Source organism: Hippocampus zosterae, chromosome 13 (assembly GCF_025434085.1).
Source record: "Hippocampus zosterae strain Florida chromosome 13, ASM2543408v3, whole genome shotgun sequence".
NCBI lineage: Eukaryota > Metazoa > Chordata > Actinopteri > Syngnathiformes > Syngnathidae > Hippocampus > Hippocampus zosterae.
The window spans coordinates 11,513,374-11,535,097 of NC_067463.1; the positions used below are offsets into that span (position 1 = coordinate 11,513,374).

The window sequence follows — 21,724 nt, forward strand, 5'->3', positions numbered from 1 at the left end:
AAACAATCAATATTGTTCAGTCGTGAGAATCATGCTTGTGCCTGCCCGTCTTCAGATCTTGTGTTGTGATAACAACGCTGCATGTACTGTCTGTAACTTTTTGATAGTGTCATTGAATTTGTGACAGATGAGCTTGTTTGGTATGTCACACTGCCCCATTACTTTGAAAATGTGAACCTTTTAGGGTAATGTTCCACAGACACCAAACACTCTTATCTGGCTCACAAAGAAAGCAGAGATAATCAGTCATATTGTTTGTCTATATTAGACATGTAACAAGTAGAAAAGAGTGTGGTTTCCACATTTTTGCTTGCAATCATGCTATGGTGTTCCTCGTCTTCTTTTTTTTTTGTCAGCAATTTAAGAAATGTCACTTAACTGAAAAAAAATCTATATATTTGTCAGAACAAAATTAATCTAAAACCAATCACATGTTGCCCATTTGGTCATTTCCATGTCACCGGTGGCATTGAAAGTGGAATAGGGACTTTGTATCAACTGCTTGGACTGGGTGTGTATTTATTTATGCATCTGCATATATACAGTGCATGAGCTCATGGGTGTGTCAATGAATTTGTGTTAGGGAGGGCGTTGGAGTCTCAAGGTCGTGTTGACTGTCCACACAGACAGCGCCAAAGGAAAGCGCCAGCCAGCCTAGTTGACCCACTTTTCATGGTGTGCGTGTGTAAAGGAAAGATAAAGTTGTAAGTTGGGAGTGTGTATGCAAGGTTGTGCCCAATTTATTTATTTTTCCTAGGCGTTTAGGAATCAATGGAGCATTTCATAATTCCAGATTTGAAAGCATGTTGATGGTACTCTGGTTTATGAGGACAATGGCACTGTTGGCATTGCATGTCACCGACTTGAAGGGGCGTTTCTAAGTGAGTTCTATCATCCAATGATTGTTTAACATTTTTGTTCACTGCTGAGGACTGATTGAAGTGGTGTAGCAGTCTTTGTCTGACAAATGCATCAATCTCAAAGACGCGTGTGTGCATTTGTTCAGAGCCTTACATTATGTTTGCTTAGTGACTATGCTTAATGTTTCAGTACATGTTTGCAAGCCTCCCTGACACAGACAGACAGAGGGGTAGACATCAACGTCATCCTATGGCACAAAAAAAAAAAACAACAAACCGTATCGTTACCATGTGTGTTGTGTGGATGTACAGTACAGTATATGTAGTTGAAGTGCCATCTATCTAGTTGTCACTGGATGTCCTTCTTCCAGACAACACAGGGTATTTTGAGGTTTGGGATCCACCCTGTACTTTAGGGTGGAGTCTCACAACATGTTTTTTTTTTATTCTTAGTGTTGTGTCCAACTGTGTCAAAATATACAAAACTGCAATTTCTATCCATCTATCCATCCATCCAGCTAGCTAGCTTGAGTGGCCCAAATGGTTGAAAGAAGAGCTCTGCCAGCCATGTTAGAGTATGAAAGAAATGCTTATTATATATTAGACTTGGGCTGTCATAAGAGTTTGTATTGTATGTTTGTTTTTCTTTTTATTTGCTCTTAAAGTATAGCTAAGTGATGAGACATTCCTAGACAATGTTGTGAATAGTAGTCTGATGATTAATTGATCTTTTATGATCATGATGTATTTTCATTTTATGTTTTTAATTAGTATTCAATTTGTTGCTCATTGTTTTTATTGCTGGTAGTGAAAATTAAATATGTGTGAACCTTGGAACGCAATTTGTTCAGTGATGCTGGTTATTTGCAGTCCAAAACGATTTTTCCTCTGGAAAATACTGTCAAGTGAATTATGGTACTATCAATGGTCACTATAAAAAACAAACAATCAAAAAAAGCTCAACCCCCCCCCCCCCCCCCAAACTTATTTACTGTGCTGTTTTTTATAAATCAACACGAATATTCCTAACTGTTGTCCATGGGTTCAGAAAAATTAACTGCTATACACTAGAATACGAGTTACCCTTGGAAGACACCTGACAACTATTAAATAGTGAGCAATTGTTGACAAGGTTCTCTTCTCATTTCAATTCTAGTGATTATCCATGTTCTTGCTAACTGCTATTTATCGTAGCATCAGCCTGGAAAATTTTGATTTTGGTGTACAACATTGATTTCATGTCCTAGGTTATGTAATTGACATTAATACTGTTAACATCACTGCTTCTCTGGTTAATCACTCATTTTTTGCTATCCTAAAAAACATCACATATGAGATTAATATCGGGGTGATCAACTCCTAGTTTCTGGAAAAGTTTGTTGAACTCCAGATGAGGGGTATTCCACTGTATACACTGACTGTGTATGTACGTAATTCAACCTGTATCTGTGAACCATTTTGACAGTATATTTGCAATTTGCGCTTTTATTCATCCATCCATAATGGTCAAAATGCAAACTTTTTCCCTGGTAATTGCCGCAGCAAACACCTCAACTGGTTTAAATGTTTTCTGATCTGGTCTTGGGCCGCAAAATCTTGTGCCTTTCAGAGCGCGGAGACAATCTCGATGGGGGTTGGGCATGTGGAGGCCAAGTTGTCGGTGCAGGAAATGTGGACTTGCCCATGAGGGCTCTCCCCGTAGAGCGAACCAGAAGGAGCAAAGAGGAGTTGAGGGAACTATGGAGAACAGCCATTCTGCAGCAAATCCTCCTGCAAAGGATGGAACGAGAGAACCAGAAATTGCAGGGTAAGTTAAACAGGTGAAGGGTGGGAGGACTGCATTTGCTTCCACCCTTCTGACCGTGTGTATATTTTAGTTCGCACAGACAAAACACATTCCCAGTAAGTATTTACATTTGTATATACAGGTTTATACAACAGTCTTCATCATGTTATATTGATAATAATGTAACATAAGTCTAAAAGTCATGTGTGGCAGTCTGCATTTTGAGATATGCTTGCACATGCAAAATTGATTAAGTGCACACCTGTTTTTTTTTCTTAACTTAAACTCATCACAAATAAAAACACGGTAGATGTATAAATGCATTTCTTTTTTCAACTTGTTTGGCGCTTGGTACATCCAAGGGTGTGCTAAATGCTCCACCCATTTCCAAACCTAGTTGCCTTGTATCAACACACAGCCAAGTAATGTGCCACACCCTGCTGTCTTCTAACCATTTTTCCACCACATCTTAGTCCAGGGAATAATATTTAATTCCAATGACAAACTTTGTATTTTAGAATTGCCAAAGTACAGCAGAAAATTTGAAGTTGAAAACAAATTGTTTCGGGAAGCGGGTTGACTTCTGATTTTTTTTGTATTCCACCATGAGCAAATATTGGAAATATAAATAATTTAGATTGCAACATATAAAGATTTGAATCGTCAAATTTGTTTTGATGTGACAGACCGACTCGACTGTTACATTTAAAAAAATCTTTGCATTCTTGAATCCTATCATGTCCCATGTATTGAGAAACCCCCTGCCTTTCAAGTATTTATTTAGAGTAAAGACTACCATTTCATTTGGGAAATGTAAGATATCCTTTATTTGTCCCACACTGGGGAAATTTAAAATGAAATGTAGGCAATGGAAAGAAAACAATGGGGGTCATGATCACCTTTCCAATTAAATGAGCTCAGGACACATGGATTGAAGCACAAACGTTGCCTGATGTGAAAGAAGGTGGGTCATTTATTTAAATTTGGTGGGAAAGCAGCTACTTATCTGTTTCTTGTCACTTATGGGTAAACTGGGTGTATCTTTTTATTTGTGTGCATGTGCCTGAGCATGTGAGTGTGTGTGTCCATGCGTGCGTCCGTGCATGCGTCAGACAGCTCCTGGCTGTCATGTCAACAGTGCTTTTTGCATGTTATCAAGGGAGGAGTTTTCCACAGAAAAGCAGCTCTGCTTTAAGAGGCGATAGGGTTGTGCTGGGCCTGACCGTGAGCTAAGCCACAGCCTGCGAGTATTTCCGAATGGACTTGGCTCCCGTCTGCTGATAAGACCAAGTGTCTATTCTTACCGTGTGTGACAGCTTTGTGCTCTCTCCAAAAAACATCCTAGTATTGCCTAGAGCAGTGTTCACCGATCTTTTTTGAGCCAAGACACATATTTTATGTCACAGTGTATATTGAAATGCAGATCAGATTGTCTCAATTTACTCACAAATGTACTTACTCTGTGAGAAATCTGGGCCTGCTTATTTGAACACAACACTTTGGTTTTTAATAGGTTTTTATGGCAGTCATGCTTTTTTAAAGCATAATTTGCGAGCCAATAGTGTGAAATGTGTGATTGAATTGCATAATACATGTCATATAGAAATTTTAGCACAATTTTTACTGTCACTTTTAGAATCATGTCTTGATCAAGCAATTTTCCATAAAGTGCATGACTTACAACCTAAACCAGTTGAAGTGAATTTGCCTTTGTGCATGACCCCACAAAAATAAAACCAATAATACTGCTAAACAAGGCTTAACAGAAGCAGCTGTTCTGGTTGATCATCCATGTACTGTTGGTGATGGCGCAAGCACACTGTAGCACTGAGTAAAAGTGCCATACTTAGATTTACTCAAACCAGAAAGACCTTTTCTTGGATATTTTTCTTCTTGTAATGCCTTCTGTCCTCCAGAAAAAGTGTCACAAAACATCAAAAAGAACAAAACGCACAATTGTGGAGAATCAAACGCACACATGATATCCTCTTTTTTTTTTTTGGTGCTGTCAAGCAATTAAAGTTGTTTTTTCCAATTAGGCGCAAAATATTCCGTAATTAGTTGAGATTAATTGCATTTTTGTTCTTATACTTTCTACAAAGCTTCTAACATATTTGTTTGAGTAAAAAAACAAGATATATATTTAAATTCAAATCTCTTTAAAACTTGAATGCAAATGATACAAACTGCTACAGTTAACGCTTTGACTTTGACACACTTCATTTTGACAAGTAAAGCTCAATATTTTCTGATCTTTAAAACTGTATTCTAATTTAATAATGTCTCAGTTCAACATTGTCGCTCACAATCAAGCTTGTAATAGCTGGAGTGTTATCACAATGACATCACATGACTTTTGTAATCACTGTGGTCGTTTCATAGCACTTAATAATCTGGGGGGGGGGGGCTATGAAAACATTTTGGATCAGGCTGTGGCCTCTTTCACTCCTCTTCTGTCATGCGGCGATGGTGTCATTCTTAACACATCTGCCAAGTTGCAGCTGGTCACATAGAAAAGACCATGGACGGAGAAAACGAGAGTGGGAAAGCAGTTGACAGACAAGACAAATAAGAGTTTGAGCAAGAGAGGCCTGTTGAGTTTCAGCACGACAACCGCAAGAGTAAAATGGGGCGGTGGGTTAAGAGATTGGGGAGGCAGCATGAGGAAGGGTGTTGTCAAAAACAGGAACGGATTAAGCCCTCTGGGTGTTCCCTCACCTTCTTTGATCGTGGTTAACGGAAATTTACTAGTCATCCCTTGATGTTTTTTTTTTGTTTTTTTTACTTTTGATAATTCAGTCAGTGGCTGAAAAGGTAACGGGCTCAAAAAACTCAACAGTGTCTCCATAAATAAGCTATGACCTGGTTGCAAACACCTATATTGGAACATGATTATCTTACGTTTATGATTGTGGTCCAAAGTATGTTGAATTCGCACCGCAGAATATTGTAAGAGCTGTGATCCTATGTTCCATTTTAAAATAACTTTCCTGAAAATAAAAGGTCATTGATGATGGGGGAGGACATGCTGCTTATCTTGCTTCAGATGTGAATCTTATGTCAGAGTGATTGGCAAACCTTTGCTCTGATATTTCCTGATGACATTTTTTCCTTCTGAGAGTGTATAATTTCTTCCGTGGGAGTAATTAATACAGTATATTGCGTTTGATGAACTTTCCCTTTCGTCAGTGAGCGGAGCAACAGCAGACAGGTACGGGGATAAAGTTGTGGACAAGTTTAAAGCAGGACTAAGATGTGGAACGATTACGCAAGCTTTAAACATCTAAAGTTTGATCAATCATTCCACAATCCATAATGAAAGACTTTGTACAAAGGAGATGCCTGGGCCAAATGGTGGTCACATCAGATACTGACTGACCCGGCCTCAGAATATAGTCTGCCTATAGACAATGGTTTTTCATTGGTGGGCAACCTAAGGCACACCTATTCTCTAATCATGCTGTCAAAATTCACATCTTGATATGCCACATCACAGAATATCTTGACAGAGGAGAAGTGCTTGATAGCACGGCTTTAGATTGATTTATGAACATCACATGAAAGAAATAGGTCCTTTATGTACTGTCTATGGAAAAAGTTGCTGATCTTGGATTCATGGAAAATGGGAGCAAAAATGTGTTAGATTTATATTTCATTTCAGTGCAGAGGCATACACGTGGCACAAAATGCCACGACAGACTACTTACTGCATGTTTGGACTTCCACATTTGTGTAACGTTGCAGCCGCAGGAAAGGAACTCCTTCATAAATCGAAGATTCCATGTCTGTCGTATGATTTTGATGTCAGGTTCTCCCAGTTCCACTTGTGGTAGCTCATCCCGAGGCCACCCGCATGACAGGCAAAGTGGTTCCTGCCAAGTCACATGATTGATGTGCGTTCCTTGTGTGTTGATGTTTGCAGCTTCTGAGAGTGATTTGCAGAACAAGCGTCTCAAGCTGGACTATGAGGAAATCACTCCTTGTCTCAAGGAGGTCACGTTGGTCTGGGAGAAGATGCTGGGAACTCCTGGAAGGGCAAAGGTCAAATTTGACCATGAAACCATACATTTGTCAGTTGCACAAGGTGTGTTTGCCTTTTTTTTATCAGTACTGGCTCTGCCACTAGCTGCAAATATTGACCAAAGCTTAATGTATAATGCGCCTGACGGCAACAGTGTCCTACAGCCTCTTTCCTTATCAGCTTTGCCCCCCCCCCAGCTCTGCAAAGGAATCTGAGTTGATCCAATTCATTTTTTTCCTTTGAAGAAGAGGGATTCTTTCGTTTTCGATTGTTTAATTTTTAATTTTTTTTAATGAGGAAATATGTTAACCTGGGCTGCAACCAAGCTAAGTCTTGTTCTACTGCCAACAGGGGTGCCGAGGCAGCATCGAGGAGAGATCTGGAAGTTCCTCTCTGAACAGTACCTGCTCAAGCAGACGGTCCCCTCCCGTCCACCGACCAATGATACGCCATACAAAGAGCTGCTCAAACAGCTGACCTCACAACAGCACGCCATCCTTATAGATTTGGGTAACACAATGCACTATACACTGGAACCTCAGTTTTTGCGATGAGTCTGTTCCAGGTAGTCTAACATAAGCGCTCTTGCGCTTTTTGTCGCATTGTGAAAAAAGTGGTCCGATAGATGGCAAGGCGTATTCCACAATTCAAGTATTCATGAACAAGTCAAGTCAAGTCAACAGTATTTATAGAGCACTTTCAAACAGCCATCGCTGCATACAAAGTGCTGTACATGGAGCGATTTAACATACACAATAAACGGTAAGACAAATCCGTAATAAAGGCGGTAGAAAGCACCAAGCAGTAAAATCAAGAACAAATCTAAGTCATGCTGAGTCGAACGCCAAAGAATACAAGTGAGTTTTGAGGAGGGCTTTAAAGATGGGCAGCGAGGAGGCTTGCCGAATGTTCAGTGGGAGGTCATTCCAGAGAGAGGGACCAGCAACAGAAAAGGCTCGTTCCCCTCTGAGCCTCAGTTTAGTTCTTGGTACTTCTAACAAAGACTGGTCCACAGACCTGAGGCGCCGGGCAGGTGTGTAGGGGCGGATGAGCTCAGAGAGGTAAGGTGGCGCGAGATTATTCAGAGATTTTAAAACAAAGAGGAGGATCTTGAAAATAACTCTAAAATGAATGGGGAGCCAATGAAGGGATGCCAGAGTAGGAGTTATATGCTCCCTCTTACGAGTACCAGTCAAGAGGCGAGCAGCGGCATTCTGGACCAGCTGAAGGCGCTTAATGGAGGACTGGCTGACTCCAAAGTACAGGGCATTGCAGTAATCCAGCCGGGATGTGACAAAGGTATGAATTACGGTCTCAAAGTGTTCATGTGAGAGAAGAGGTTTTATTTTGGCCAGCTGTCTAAGGTGAAAGAAGCTTGATTTAACAATGGCACCAATTTGCCGATCGAGTTTGAAATCACTGTCGAGTTTAAGGCCCAAGTTTGAGACCATTGATTTAAGGAGACAGGGAGCCCAAGTCTACAGGATGGAATGTACAAGGGCTACTGGGACCAAACAATATCACCTCTGTCTTCTTTTCGTTGAATTTCAAGAAATTTTTTGCCATCCAGGTTTTGATTTCTTCCAGACAGGATAGGAGTGGCCTTAATGAGAAGGCATCTTTCTTGCTCAGAGGGACATAGATCTGGCAGTCATCTGCATAGCAGTGGAAGGGAATACCATGTTTCCTTAAAATGGAACCCAATGGGAGCAGGTACAGGGAGAACAGCAGAGGCCCCAGAATTGAGCCCTGTTGAACACCACATGACAGGGGAGCAGTGCGTGACTCAGAGCAGCCAAGGCTGACACAACAGGTCCTGTCAGCTAGATAGGACCTAAACCACTCAAGAGCACTGCCGCCAATGCCCACCAAGTGCTGCAAACGAGTCAGCAGAATACTGTGATCCACTGTATCAAATGCTGCAGTTAAGTCCAATAAAACCAGACACACGTGGTCTCCAGAGTCATTTGCCCGGAGGATGTCATTAGAAACGCGTAACAGGGCTGACTCCGTGCTATGCATCGTCTTGAAACCTGACTGGAAGACCTCCAAGATGTTATGTTCATCCAAGAAAAGTTTCAACTGCATGTGCACCACTTTTTCCAGAATTTTGGAAATGAAAGGCAGTTTGGAAATGGGCAGGTAACTTGACAGCACGTCTGGATCAAGACCAGGTTTTTTTGATCAAGGGTTGGACCACAGCATGTTTAAACTGTTGGGGAACTACACCAGAAGAAAGGCTGCTGTTGATGATATCCAAGACCGATGCACCAACACTCGGGAGAACCTCCTGAAAGAAGCGTGGGGGAAGAGAGTCACAAGGGGAGCCAGATGAAGGCAACAACAACTCTCCCGGTCTGCTCAGCAACAGTGATGACAGTTGGGGCGACAACACATCCTTCCAAAATTCAGTCCTTCAAAATGAAAGCACGCTACCAGTATATGAGCACAATTTCGCCCCGCTTCCTTGTATTTTGAAGCCCTGACCTTTGACGTGATGCGTTAAGTTGATGTTGGCCAAGTGAAAGCTTGCATTGTGATATACTTCTTGCCGTAGGTTGACTCCTTGTTCATTCATTTAAAATAATTGACTAGTTAATCCTATGTTGAAATGCTTCGGATGAACGTGTGGGGACAATAGTCACTCAACAAGCAACAAAAGCACATCTGAGTAAATGGAATGGCGCACCGTTTCCAGGAAATTCATAGCTGAGTCCTATGTTGTTTTATTTTTGTATGTCAATCATACAAAGACAAATGCATCTGAAAACTGAGGTTCTACTGTATTATATACAGTATATTTGGACTGCAAAGCTAACATCAATTACTCCTGCACAACAGAAGACATCAACACAAGATTGTAAAAGTCTGCAGTTGATTGACAGCAACGTCACTGTATATTAATATATTTATTACTGTTGTGGTTGCAGTTTGTAGGTGCACACCCACAGTGCAAGATGTGTCTATTGTATTTTCTACACAGGTCAAGCATGTATTAGATTGAGCATGTTTTAGTTTACACATATTCATTTCAACATTTGCTTTCATACTATTATATTTTTAACGTTCTTCACCCTTCGCACTTTACACCCCAAACCCACACAAGCGTAGTGGCAGTCACCCCACCCAATTTACTCCCAACACCTACACTTGCACACACGAAGTGCACACACAGCATGTCTTCTGGTGTTTAACTACTTAAATCCCCAGTACACATCGCAACTGTGACCTCACATAACCCAAAATTGAGTGGTTGTTATTACAATGTCAAAAAACAGTTACAGTGTGAAAACATCCCAAACACAGACCTTAGGAAGGCCAGGTGACATGAGAACGGCGTACAATTTATGACTGATGAATGGAAAGTGCAGCCCTCATACACGCTCCTTAGATTCACAATACACACACACACACACACTTTTCCTTCAGGCGGGGGAGGGAACCGAGGTATAGTCATAAGCACAAAACAAAACAAGACCCCACAGCACATTCCACACATACACACTCACACGGTTGCCATTGTCTTTGCCAAAGTTTTGCCGCCCCTCACTGTAAGTGGAGAAGCCCTCAGCCGCAAACTGCACACACCTGCCAATTATCAACACATCCACCGAGGGATGACTTCAAACAGTCTTCACTCCTCCTAATGTTATGTCTTTTTTTTCTTCTCAAAAGAGACATGTCATGTCAACAGTTTCACATAAAGCCTTTTGAGGGAGGGTGATGCATACCCCACGAAGCCACATTAATGCTTGTGTCTTTATGGACATGTTTGTAAGCATGATGCTGTAGAATGGGTTGGCACTCAAAGTGAAAAGTCTTGCTTTCCTCAGTTCAGAACAGGTGACGCATGCACACGCACACACGCCAAAGGCTTTGGTATCTGATTCGGGGTTGGATATAAATTAAGTGAAACTATGTTTGTATTCAGCCCAATGTTTTCACATAACAAAAGGGAACGATGTCCTGCAGCCTAAGTGTTATATGCCGTTTGTCTGCTCTCTCAGGTCGCACTTTTCCCACTCATCCCTATTTCCAAGCCCAGCTGGGTGCGGGACAACTGTCTCTATATAATATCCTCAAGGCCTACTCGCTGCTGGACCCTGAGGTATCAAATGGATTTTGTGCACATTCTCTTGTCCCCTAATTACTGCATGAATGTCACATCTATCTCATCTATCCAATAGGTGGGATACTGCCAGGGCTTGTCCTTCATTGCTGGAGTTTTGCTGTTACACATGGGGGAAGAGGACGCCTTCAACATGCTCAAATTTCTCATGTATGACGTCGGCCTCCGCAAACAGTACAGGCCCGATATGATTATCCTGCAGGTAAAGTGCACCAGCAATGCCTTCTTTATTTGTTGGTAATTAAGGAATCACTTAAGTATTCCTCATGATTAAATTGCACGAATGTCACTGCAGCTCAAAGTCCACAGCGATTCATTCACACTCATCAAGCCGTCTGGGTAATGAAATCACTGTGAAGGAAGTCTTTTGATCCTCTTCTGTTGCTATGATGACAAGGATTATGTTAGCCAATTATGAACAAAGATGAACAAGTTTGCTTAAGTAAAGCTACATGGTAACTTATGTGTGGTGTTTGAAAATGAAAATGTTTGATTTACTCTTGGCAGCAGCAACACTTGCAGGAGTTGTGTTACTTCTTTTTATTCTCAGTAAAGCTTCGGCACTCTCGGTTGTAATAATGGAACCATGTTCTTATAGTTATTATTTCAAACCGTTAACATCATGTGAGGAATCAAAGTTGACTTTGAATAATGCAATATTGTTTAGAACTCACCTGAAAAATATTCCTGTGATAGAAACGCAAGTATTTTGTTGCCCTTTTTGGTTGCTTTGAATATCTTACAACCATCAATAAAAGTTTGCTTGAAGAAAATAACTCAGCCAAGCTACGGCATTGAGTAAAATCTCAATTTCATGTGTGCCTCCAACAGATTCAGATGTACCAGTTGTCACGTCTGCTCCATGACTATCACCGGGATCTCTACAGCCACCTGGAGCAACAAGAGATCGGGCCCAGTCTGTACGCCACGCCATGGTTCCTCACCGCTTTTGCCTCACACTTCCCCCTCGGCTTTGTAGCAAGAGTCTTTGGTAAGATTGATTCATCTTTTCTTTCATGGAGGGCAGCATGTTGGTGAACCCTGTTTCAATTCGCCAGCGCACTGCATGTTGGAGACAGTGCAGCTGCACTGAGGCAATTTTTTTTCACGTCTTTTGGTCTTCAGTCCTTTGTCAGAAACATTTACGTTTACAAAGACATTCCATTTAATTTTGTTTCTTTATGTTTATCACCACCATTTTTTCTTTCATGATAAATACTTCAGGTTCTTAATTTAGCCTGTAGGAAAATGTGGAGGTGATTCAACCTAGAAACAAACGACTGTGGATGAGTAAATGAACTCTATCTGCTTGATTTTTAATTACATTTGCTATAAGACTGCAACCAAGTGTGTTTCTGAAAAGATGGGACAGATGTATCAGATATATAACACCTGTATGATCATCTTTTAGCTATTCCTTAATTTTATGTCGCTCTTTTTCCAAATATATAAGTTACAACCCAGTATTCTGACACTTCTTCGACACCTTTTTCTAATTCATTTAGATTTGAGATAAATGGAAGGCACCGAATTAAATATTTCCCTTTTTTTTCTCCATCTTTTTTTCATGAATGTAAACGGCATGGTCACACCCAAACTCCTGTGTCATTTCTGTACTTTCCCTTGTTCATCTCCATTTTTTTCACGCCCAATTTCTTACTTGGTGCACAATTACTGAATGAGACTGTGCCTCCTTGGGCTCATTGCAGCGTGGCTGGGTGCGTGTGTGCGTGTGTGCGTGTGTGCGTGTGTGTGTGTGTGTGTGTGTGTGTGTGTGTGTGTGTGTGTGCGCGCGTGCGTGTGCGCGCTAGATTTATATATTGGTGATGATGCCTCCACTCCCATTTCTTTTAAATGGTTGTATGTTCTCATGTAACCCTCACCACACCCTCATACATTCAAAGCATGTATTCACACACCTACTCTGGCTCACTATATTGTGTCACAAGTTTCCCTCTTTGCCAAAACAAGTTATTGAGGCCAATGAATGCACTGGTTAAAAAGTAATTCCAATCATCCCATGTTGTGCAATTATTCCATTCCGGTCGCGTTATGACATTTTTTGGTTTCTTTCCTTTTGTCAGATATGTTGTTCCTCCAGGGGCCAGAGATCATCTTCAAGGTGGCCCTGAGTCTCCTGGGGAGCCACAAGCCTCTGATCTTGCAACATGACAGCCTGGAGTCCATTGTGGACTTCATCAAGACCACACTGCCCAACCTGGGCCTGGTGCAGATGGAGAAAACCATCAATCAGGTGAGACCGATGAAAGCAATCACCAAACTCTTTCGTGGCTTCTTGACTCGAGTCATTGAGCAATTATTTACAGTATCTCTTAATGAATTTGTTCACTGCGACGTGCCTGCAGCAGCCAATAACAAGCTTAAAATATTTAGGCTCAAGAAACACTCATCTCCTTGTGTGGAGGAGGCTGCCACAAGCTTCTCCTCTAATTTCTTTGTTCACCGTAGTGACGGGTCCCTCCTTTCTATGAAGTATCTTTCTATGAAGTGTTTATCTGAAATGGAACGGCCGTGTTAACAAGGCTGGCTCAACTTTCAAGTGCGAGCACTTGGTGTGGTCGCTCAGCTGTGAGAGCTGCGCTCCTCCATCTCTTTCCTGTTCTCACAGGCTTGTTTGAACTTGCTGTGGCCTCAAAGCCACTTCCACCCATCCGTGGACATGCTCCTTTTTGTATAATCTGCAGTTGCCGTCTTCAGAGGCGAAATTTAAAGGAGTTTGTGAAGATTGGAAAAGCACTTTTTTCTCCTTTTTTTCTTTTTTGTTTGATTTATTGCTTCAGGTGAATGGACACACTTTATTTATATCTAGCTAGCCTGTCTGGGTGTGGCAGTGCTGCCTTTTTAACGCCTGCAGCCAGGAAGTCACTCGAGGGCAAAAAGCTAATATCTCAACCAGATGTGCCGACACCTGATGAGCAGGTTCTCATGGAAAATTCATGTTAAAATATATGCGTACTTTCATTGGTTCACCTACGGTTTTAATTGTGGATGTTAATTAAAACATACCCTAGCTCTTGTTTATGTTGTACAAATGTCGATAGAGATAACACATTTTCATTGGACAATGACATTAAATTAAAATAAAATCCCAAGAATTTAAAACCTGGCTTGCAGAACGTTGGTCACATTGTCGTTAAAAGTATGTTTGTATGTTTTAAACCAAAAGTGCCCAACAGTCGATCGTGGTCGACTCGTAGGCCGCGGACTGGTCCCAAGTCGACCGTGAGTGCTGCATGGGTATAAAAAAAAAGAGAGAGATTTTTGTGTGTGTGCTTGTTATATATTCTTTGCAGTAGTGTACACTATCAGAAAAGCAGATCTTTGGTATAGCTCACGATGAGATTGACGGCAAAGGTGAAAAAGTGGGACCAGGGGTGGGGTGGCCATCTGAAATTTGGGGAAAATATGTAAATATTAAATGCCAATATTAATATGCCATCGCGACAGCTAGCAAACATCTTTTTTGGCCGCCAATGAGGACTATTCCTGCGCCAAACTTTGGTCCCAGCACGTCCCTGGCTGTGACAGATATCTTGAGTAGTGTTTGATATTTCAGTGAGCCTGATCTTCATAGTCAGCGAAACAACCAATAGGAAGACACTATTAACATTAACATCGATGCATCCATGCCAGTCACAAGCAATTAGCGCGAAACACATAAATGTAAAATCAACATGGACTCGGAAGTGCATTGTGCCCATGTTACCTGGCTAAACCTTCATTGTTGGAAAATGTAAACCTTTTGGCTCACAGTTGCCATAACAACAACATGCAGTGGACTCAATGATGCTGCGTTTAGAGCCCAACATTCATTTTGTCCTAACCAAGATTCAATGTCTGCTCCATGGGACGGTGTGAACATTCAATAAATGAATTGATTCCTTTGTACACCAAGCTGTGTGATTTGCTCTCATCTTATAGAAATATTAGATCAGTATTGCATTGTTAACGGTGTTTTCATGCACTTGTTGGAATTAACGAGATTTAGTGGCCATCTTTCAGGCAACGTAAATTTCTTTTGTGTTAAATTTACTGAAAAAAATGGTTCAATTCACATATTGCCAGCAAAAACCTGACCCATTGCGTCTTGTGATGATGTGAGCTGTTGATGGGTGGAGCCCATTTAGTCTCCTGCTTTTGGCATTCGTGTTGAAGAGGACTAGAAAAACACTGAAAATCATCAGCATTACACTCTGCGTTAACTGACTCATCATACACTTCTTCAGCCATGGTTTTTCCTTCTCGTGTTATTATTTTGACTAATGCTTAGTGTGACGGTAATTTTTACCTTTCCATGTGTCAAACATATTATCAGGTAGCTCCGGAAGCGTGCGTTGACTATATAATTTGAATGAAATGGCAAGTAGTGGCAATCGAGTCATGCAGGAGCTTGCAGGTAATTTCCCTCCAGTACCATCTGGTCATGTTATGTTGACTATAAGCAGCCTGATGTGTGACTCACATTTTCTCATACACAATACAGAAAGTGAGTTTAAAAGATGGCGTTAGAGTGAAAAGTCGCTTTTAAAATAATGATAGCGGATAGCTGCCCTTGAGGACCCGAGTTGTACATGCCTGCTGTAGATGCGAGCCAGGCAGCAGCTAGTCAGTTATCTCTAGCGGCTAACATTAGCAATCCACTCGACCACTCTATCATGCTGAGGTTGTACATTTTTGCACCTAATTGCAGGTTTGTGAGATGGATGTGTCCAAACAGCTTCAGGCGTATGAGGTGGAGTACCACGTCTTGCAGGATGAACTCCTGGACACGCCCCCGACCCTCAACCAACATCAGCGCGCTGCACAGCTGGAAAGGACCAATCAGAGCCTGCGACAGCAGAACCTTGATCTCCTTGAGGAGCTGCAGGTCCATACAGTACACTCATCAATAGAACATTGTTTTCTCCTTTCTCTATTGCAGTGATGTTTACGCTTGTTTGCATCCTTAGTTTCCAAAATTGTAGATAAACTATGGCATGTCGAACTTACCTCAAAAGAAACGGGCAGTGCTAAGATAGAAGGGACATTTTTGGCTGTATTATGTGAAATTACTCTGGACTGTCCATTTTGCCCAAAGATTTGAGATAGCTCAAGAACCTTTTCATTTACTTGCTATGTGATGTGCAGAAAGTCAATCTGCCAATTTATTGATCCATTTCACTTTTGAAATTGCTGCTAAACTTATGCTCCATATTTCAGCCCAATTTTTGGCGACAATGCACAAATGAGCTGCTTTTCAACTGTTTACACTGACATGCCTCTGAAAAGAGAGGAAGTAGCTCGTCTCCTAAGGAGGCAGGATTCCTGTTACACCCCGGACTGGTCGCCAGTAAATGACTGGACTCATATAGACAAACCACCACTTAAACATTCTGTCTAACATGTTCTGGGGCTGTTGTCTGAGGTGACATTTAAACCTTGCCTCTTGGGCGGACATGAAATCTCTATGCTCCTCTCTGCTGCCCCCCGTCTTTCCCACCCAGGTCTCGTATGCTCGGGCGTGCAGCCTCGAGAGTCGAGTGGCGGCACTGGTACAGTCAGAGAGCAAGTTAAAGGAGCAGGTTTCTTCCCTGGAGGTGGAGAAGCAACAGCTGGCAAGCACGGCCACGCGTCTCCAAAACCTGCTCGCCAGCCTGGGCATACAAACGACTCCCGATGGCCATAGCCTGCCCCCGGCCGACGCGGAATTACACGCACCCCAAATCACAGCGGGAGCCACGGTGGGTATGCAAGGAAGTCATGAGGATTGGACTGTGGACTCCCTAGTGGAGAAGGTGGTCACTGGACAAGGGGAGACCTGATTCTCGATGCATTACACCCTCTGCTTTAGCTCCAGGCCTCTCAGATTAAAAGCGGAGCAGGTCAGAGACAGGAGCATCGTTTCGAAACCTCTTGTGTGATAAACCAGCATGTGATTCAACCAGTTTGTCCCAAAGATAGCACTGCTCCCCCCAACTCCCAAATGGTCCTCACCTTAGCACTTGTACTGTGAGTTACAAGAAGCCAGCACACCATGCGAGCCATTTGTTCCCAAAGAGTGTAAAAGTGAGCACGTGTACGACTGAAGAATTGAATTTCACTCATAAAGCATTGAAGAGTCCAGAAAGACGCAAGCTAAATGATGTTGGCTCGTGCATTTGATATTTATGTTACAAGAAGAACAATAGTCTGCAGTTGCGTCTTCAAGTCAGACTTTCTCTTTTTTTTTTTTTTTTTAACTTAAAATGTCCTCGTGAGCATGACCCTTTACTGTATTGGTTACACTGTATCCCTTCCACCAGACCTGCCGTCTCAAGCCATGTATGCGAGTGAGTTTGTGCACTGGTCGCAGCAATCAGTTTGCGTTACACTGTAAACATATTTTATCCTCTGCACCTGTTTTGTTTTGTTTTAACTGATTATTCTATTATTGCTAATTTACACTTAAATATATTCAATATCATTTCAACACAAACCTGTTTCTTTGTGGTTGTGTGTAAAATGTTCTCACGGGTGTCACACGTGCTTAAAGATGGTGTTTGTATCCCTCTTGTCTAAACACGTCAAGTCAGTAAACACTACGTACCTCATATAATGATTGAATACATGGCAAGAAAACTGCAGGACGCACAGCATTTAAAGAGTAAACGTGCGCTGGTTTCCAGGAATTCCTCGTGGTTGAAAGAAGAGTGGGGAGAATGAGCGTGTCGGCACAAGTTGTCTCTTTGTTAGTGTGTGCCGCACAACTCTACCAGCAGAAGAATACAATAGGCATCGGTAGAATTTCAAGATTTCACACTTAATCGCAGCTTAATTTCTAGAAAACTGGCCCCGGGGAATTTCTGGAAAATGTGTTTATTTTCTCGAATGGCCAGTAATGGTGAAGATAAAACAACATGCCCAATGTGGGTATTTGTCATTTCTCATCGAGGTTGAATGCACTTGCCCTGCAAGTTGGGATTCTTTGCACTTTTTTGTAGTGGCCAGTTGATTATTTTATTTGTTTTCAATGGTTTTGTTGGTTCACAATTAAAGAGCATTGCCTGCTTTCTATATGTTCAGTTTCAGTCAAAGTCTATTACGTTAATTTCAGCATATAAAAATTGCCTTTAGTGGATTTCACACAACAAATGTGTTAACATTATTTCCGCTTGGATGCGTGATTGATGTTGGCCTTGAGGTGATGATGAGAAAGTCTTGGCAGGGAAGTGTGCATGTGTGTGTGGGTCACCCAGGACATTGCCCCACGGCTGCCGAAGCTCATGTTTCCTCATACTCGCCAGAAGTTGCGATGTCTCACATGCCCGAACTTCTAGTTAACATGTTGTCCTTGCGTAACGTTCATTGATGCCCACGTGCCATTTGAATACAGATGCTGTACATGTATAAACAGAGTGCTTCTTGTTTTGGACTGATGTGATTTGAGAGCACGAACTCACCCTTCACCATTCTCTGGTTGTTATGCATGTCACGGAAGCAAGAATCATTTCAACTGCAAGTTTGTTAAAGATTCAAATGAAAACCTCGGAACTCTTTGTCATGAGCAGCGCACTGCGCCTTTGTGAAATGCGCTAACTCCTCAGTGACTACGGCTACACAGAAAGGCAAAACTGCGGACTTTTGTAAGAAAATTGTCATGGATCAAACCCTTGTGGATTTTGCTGTTCAGCTCCTTGTTAGAAAGCAGCCCGCAATGCAAAAAGTACCGAAACATTCATTGAGTGGACTGTTGCATTCAGAAGTTTGGAGAAGGTCAAATTTAGTTCATTTCTAAATGTACTTACCGGTACTCAGTAGGAAATCTGGGGCTGTTTTGCGAAACACAATGCTGTTATTTCACTGTCGGAAACGCGACAGCCGCATACACAGGTTAATTGTTCCATCTGTCATCTAGTAGAAGAGCATTTCATTGTTCCACCTGTGTCCCTGCATGCAGCTGGCATTGATAAATGAACAAAAGTACATTGTTCCCAGGAAATAAATCACAATTTCCTGACCCATTAGGTGAAAGTGGATTATGTCCAAGTTAATGTGATGTGGCACATTGCTTGGGAATCAGTGACCTGCGCAACCAGGTTGACGTCTATGTTAAATGTGGGATGCCGTAGAGAACGTGTCATGGTAAATCAAGCATTGAGAAAAGTTGGCGTGAGCTCAAAGTAGGCAGCAAGGAAATGACCATTGAGATCAACATAAACAACAACAAGGCACGTTCCTTAAGCATTGAGCAATGTCATCGTCAAACGACTGTCAACGTGACACATTAACACGTGCATGTTTTCATTATTGCACAGGACTCAGGATGTGGCACTTTTTAATTTTTTTTACATTGTGAGATTTTTAGCTAGGCCAATACATGACAAGAATTTACTGTGCAATCTGCAGAGAGTAGCTCCTATTCCATCACTTGAAGACCATTTGCTCTCCGGATTATCCCATCTTTGTGTCACGTCAGTTTTGTCTGTCAAGATGATATTTATGAAAGGCGTGCATCATGTTAGTGAATATTTCTAGAGAGATTTAATGTTTTGTTGTGGATGAACTTTGTCGTGGCGTAGAACAATGGCACTGCATTGTACAAAGGAGCTGCTCCTGATTTTTTTTTCCAGTGGGTTCTCATTAAGTTTCATGTTTATTCATGAGATGCTAAATGGAAAATATTAAATGAAAGTGAAAATAAATTGCCCCAAAATGAATTCTATTCTTATTGGCCGACGGGGTCACCCCTCTAATCGGTCAATTCTTGTTTGTGACTTCTTCACAACACTTTCCCATTTCCAACTCTTGTACCTTCCCTGTGGACTTTCAAATGGACGGATGGCTGCGAGTTGTCATGGCAACGTTGTACGTGGCCAAGAGGTGGACACGCAGGCACATTGTCGTGATCTTGCTGAGTCACACACGGACACATGGCCGCAGGGAGGGATGAGGTTGCACACACATTTGTGTGTGTGTGTGTGTTAGGGTGTTACTGTTTGTCGGGGAAGGTCAGGCGCCACAGTTTGGGTGTGACCGCCTGTGTCCTGTCAGCACATCCAGCATCCACAAAATGTCTCTCTCTTTCTTCTCCACCCTTCCTCAGAGCCAGGGTGTAACCAGGACTCCACTTGTCACTTATTCACATCTGTAACTGGCCAGGAAGGAGGGTGGGGGGGTCTCTTTTTGTGTGTTTGTGTGTGTGCGTGCATGCCTGTATGTGTTTTCTTCTCCTGACCGGACTCTATAGACTCCAAGGTTTCCCGTATAGTGACTGAAATTTGGAGCCTCAAACTCACTTTTGTGTGTGGGCCACATTGTAGTTACTTTTTTCCTGCGAGTTCCATTATTTTTGTTTGTTATCTTTAATGGTCTTTTCATCTTATTACGGACAATATACAGTAAACAACAAAATGATGAATCACAAACTAAAATCAGAATGTCCAACTTTTGTTCAAGTTACTGGAGTAGAAAATGCTTGCACTAGCTCTCCGTTATTTATTACGAATGACAAATTTTTGGTGTGTCGATTTTAGCAAGCATCATGGAAGCAGACATGCTTGCTTTGCTTTAGTGGACCACATAAAATGATGTATCCCTGGGCCTTGAGTTTCACACCTATGCTCAATGTGTATAAATAGTACTCATACATTTTTTTTACTGTACTTTGGAGGAAGGGAGGTGGGGCACAGACAAAGAGAGAGAGAGAGATTGTGAGTGACAGCAAGCTGGTTTCTTACACAATAAAGCTGTCGGTTCGTTATTTCTGAAGCCTGAGGAGGAAGCGCTACTCCCCACAGGGCGGGGAGGCAATTCAATGAGACACCACCCAGCCCATGCGCGCGCGCACACACACACACACACACACACACACACACACACACACACACACACACACACACACACACACACACACACACACACACACACACACACACACACACACAGGCATCTTTTTCAGGGTGCACCCAGCTAGAAGAATCCCGCAACCGCAAACCTAGCCTGAATTTTGCAGTTTAACCATAAGGTCCTCACTGTGACCCTTAAAAAAAAACCCCCATCAGGAGGTACTTGCCCATTGCATATTTTGCGCACGTATGATGTATTTGTTTATTTATGTATTTATTTTTGCTGTCGTTGACCGTGCATTCTGCCAGTTGTACTACATGTTCAAATGGCATCTGATGACCGTATGGAGGAACCTCCAAAGTCGTAGCATTTGGAGTTGTTCCAAAATTTGTCTGCCAAGATATGCCTACCAAAAAAAAAAATGGGTCTTGATATTGCAAAGAGATTCAAAGCATGGTGCCAGAGCAGGGTACCGGCCACGGCAAAGGGAAAAAAAGTGTCGCCATAGAAATGGAAATTGAACTTATTGCAAGAAAGGAAAACGGTTCATGTGTCTCTGTCCTCACAACTCGGTACAGGTACACAAATCTTTAGTAATATTATTATAATAAGCAACTACCTTATTCAAATGTTTCAATCAGGGAACTAGTTGCATGCAAAGTGGACAATGCGAGTGTGATTTTAATGGCGCTAGATTTCTAGGTCATGGCAGGTTGTGCCTGCTTGTTTGGGTGTATGTGCGATTGTAGTTTCGTTGGAGGCCAGACCACATTGCAGGCTAACTATCATGTTGTTTGAACAGCAAATTGAGCTAGCGATTGCGAGCGGCGCCGGACAAAGGCCACCTGACGGGATTCCTGTCACTGCATTCAAATATTTGTCAAACAAGTGTCGGACAAGAAGGAAGTCCCCCTAAGAAGTCATGCAGAAACTTTCTGGTCCTGCTGGCATCACCAGCAAGACCAACAGTAAAAGCACAATAGAAAACGCTTTCGTTTTTTTTTTTTTTTTTTTTAGCTCGGGCTGTCAGGACAACTCCGAGAAATTTTGGCAGTAGGCAGTTTGGGCTGGGATTCAAACCGCTGACCCTTCGGTCACTGGAT

General features: G+C 42.1%; 1 protein-coding gene across 5 annotated transcripts in view; it reads left to right on the forward strand.

Annotated features, from left to right (window-relative positions):
• Positions 1–20,724, forward strand: part of tbc1d1 (TBC1 (tre-2/USP6, BUB2, cdc16) domain family, member 1) — a 39,922-nt gene extending 19,198 nt beyond the window's left edge. For all 5 annotated transcript variants that reach the window (XM_052084236.1, XM_052084237.1, XM_052084238.1 and 2 more), the window contains 9 exons: positions 2,470–2,667; positions 6,569–6,730; positions 7,019–7,177; positions 10,675–10,775; positions 10,855–10,998; positions 11,628–11,787; positions 12,881–13,050; positions 15,508–15,684; positions 16,301–20,724. In XM_052084236.1, the coding sequence (XP_051940196.1) occupies positions 2,470–2,667; positions 6,569–6,730; positions 7,019–7,177; positions 10,675–10,775; positions 10,855–10,998; positions 11,628–11,787; positions 12,881–13,050; positions 15,508–15,684; positions 16,301–16,618 (1,589 nt within the window). In that variant the 3' untranslated portion in view covers positions 16,619–20,724. The remainder of the gene's footprint in view (positions 1–2,469; positions 2,668–6,568; positions 6,731–7,018; positions 7,178–10,674; positions 10,776–10,854; positions 10,999–11,627; positions 11,788–12,880; positions 13,051–15,507; positions 15,685–16,300) is intronic.
• The last annotated feature ends 1,000 nt before the right edge of the window (positions 20,725–21,724 follow it).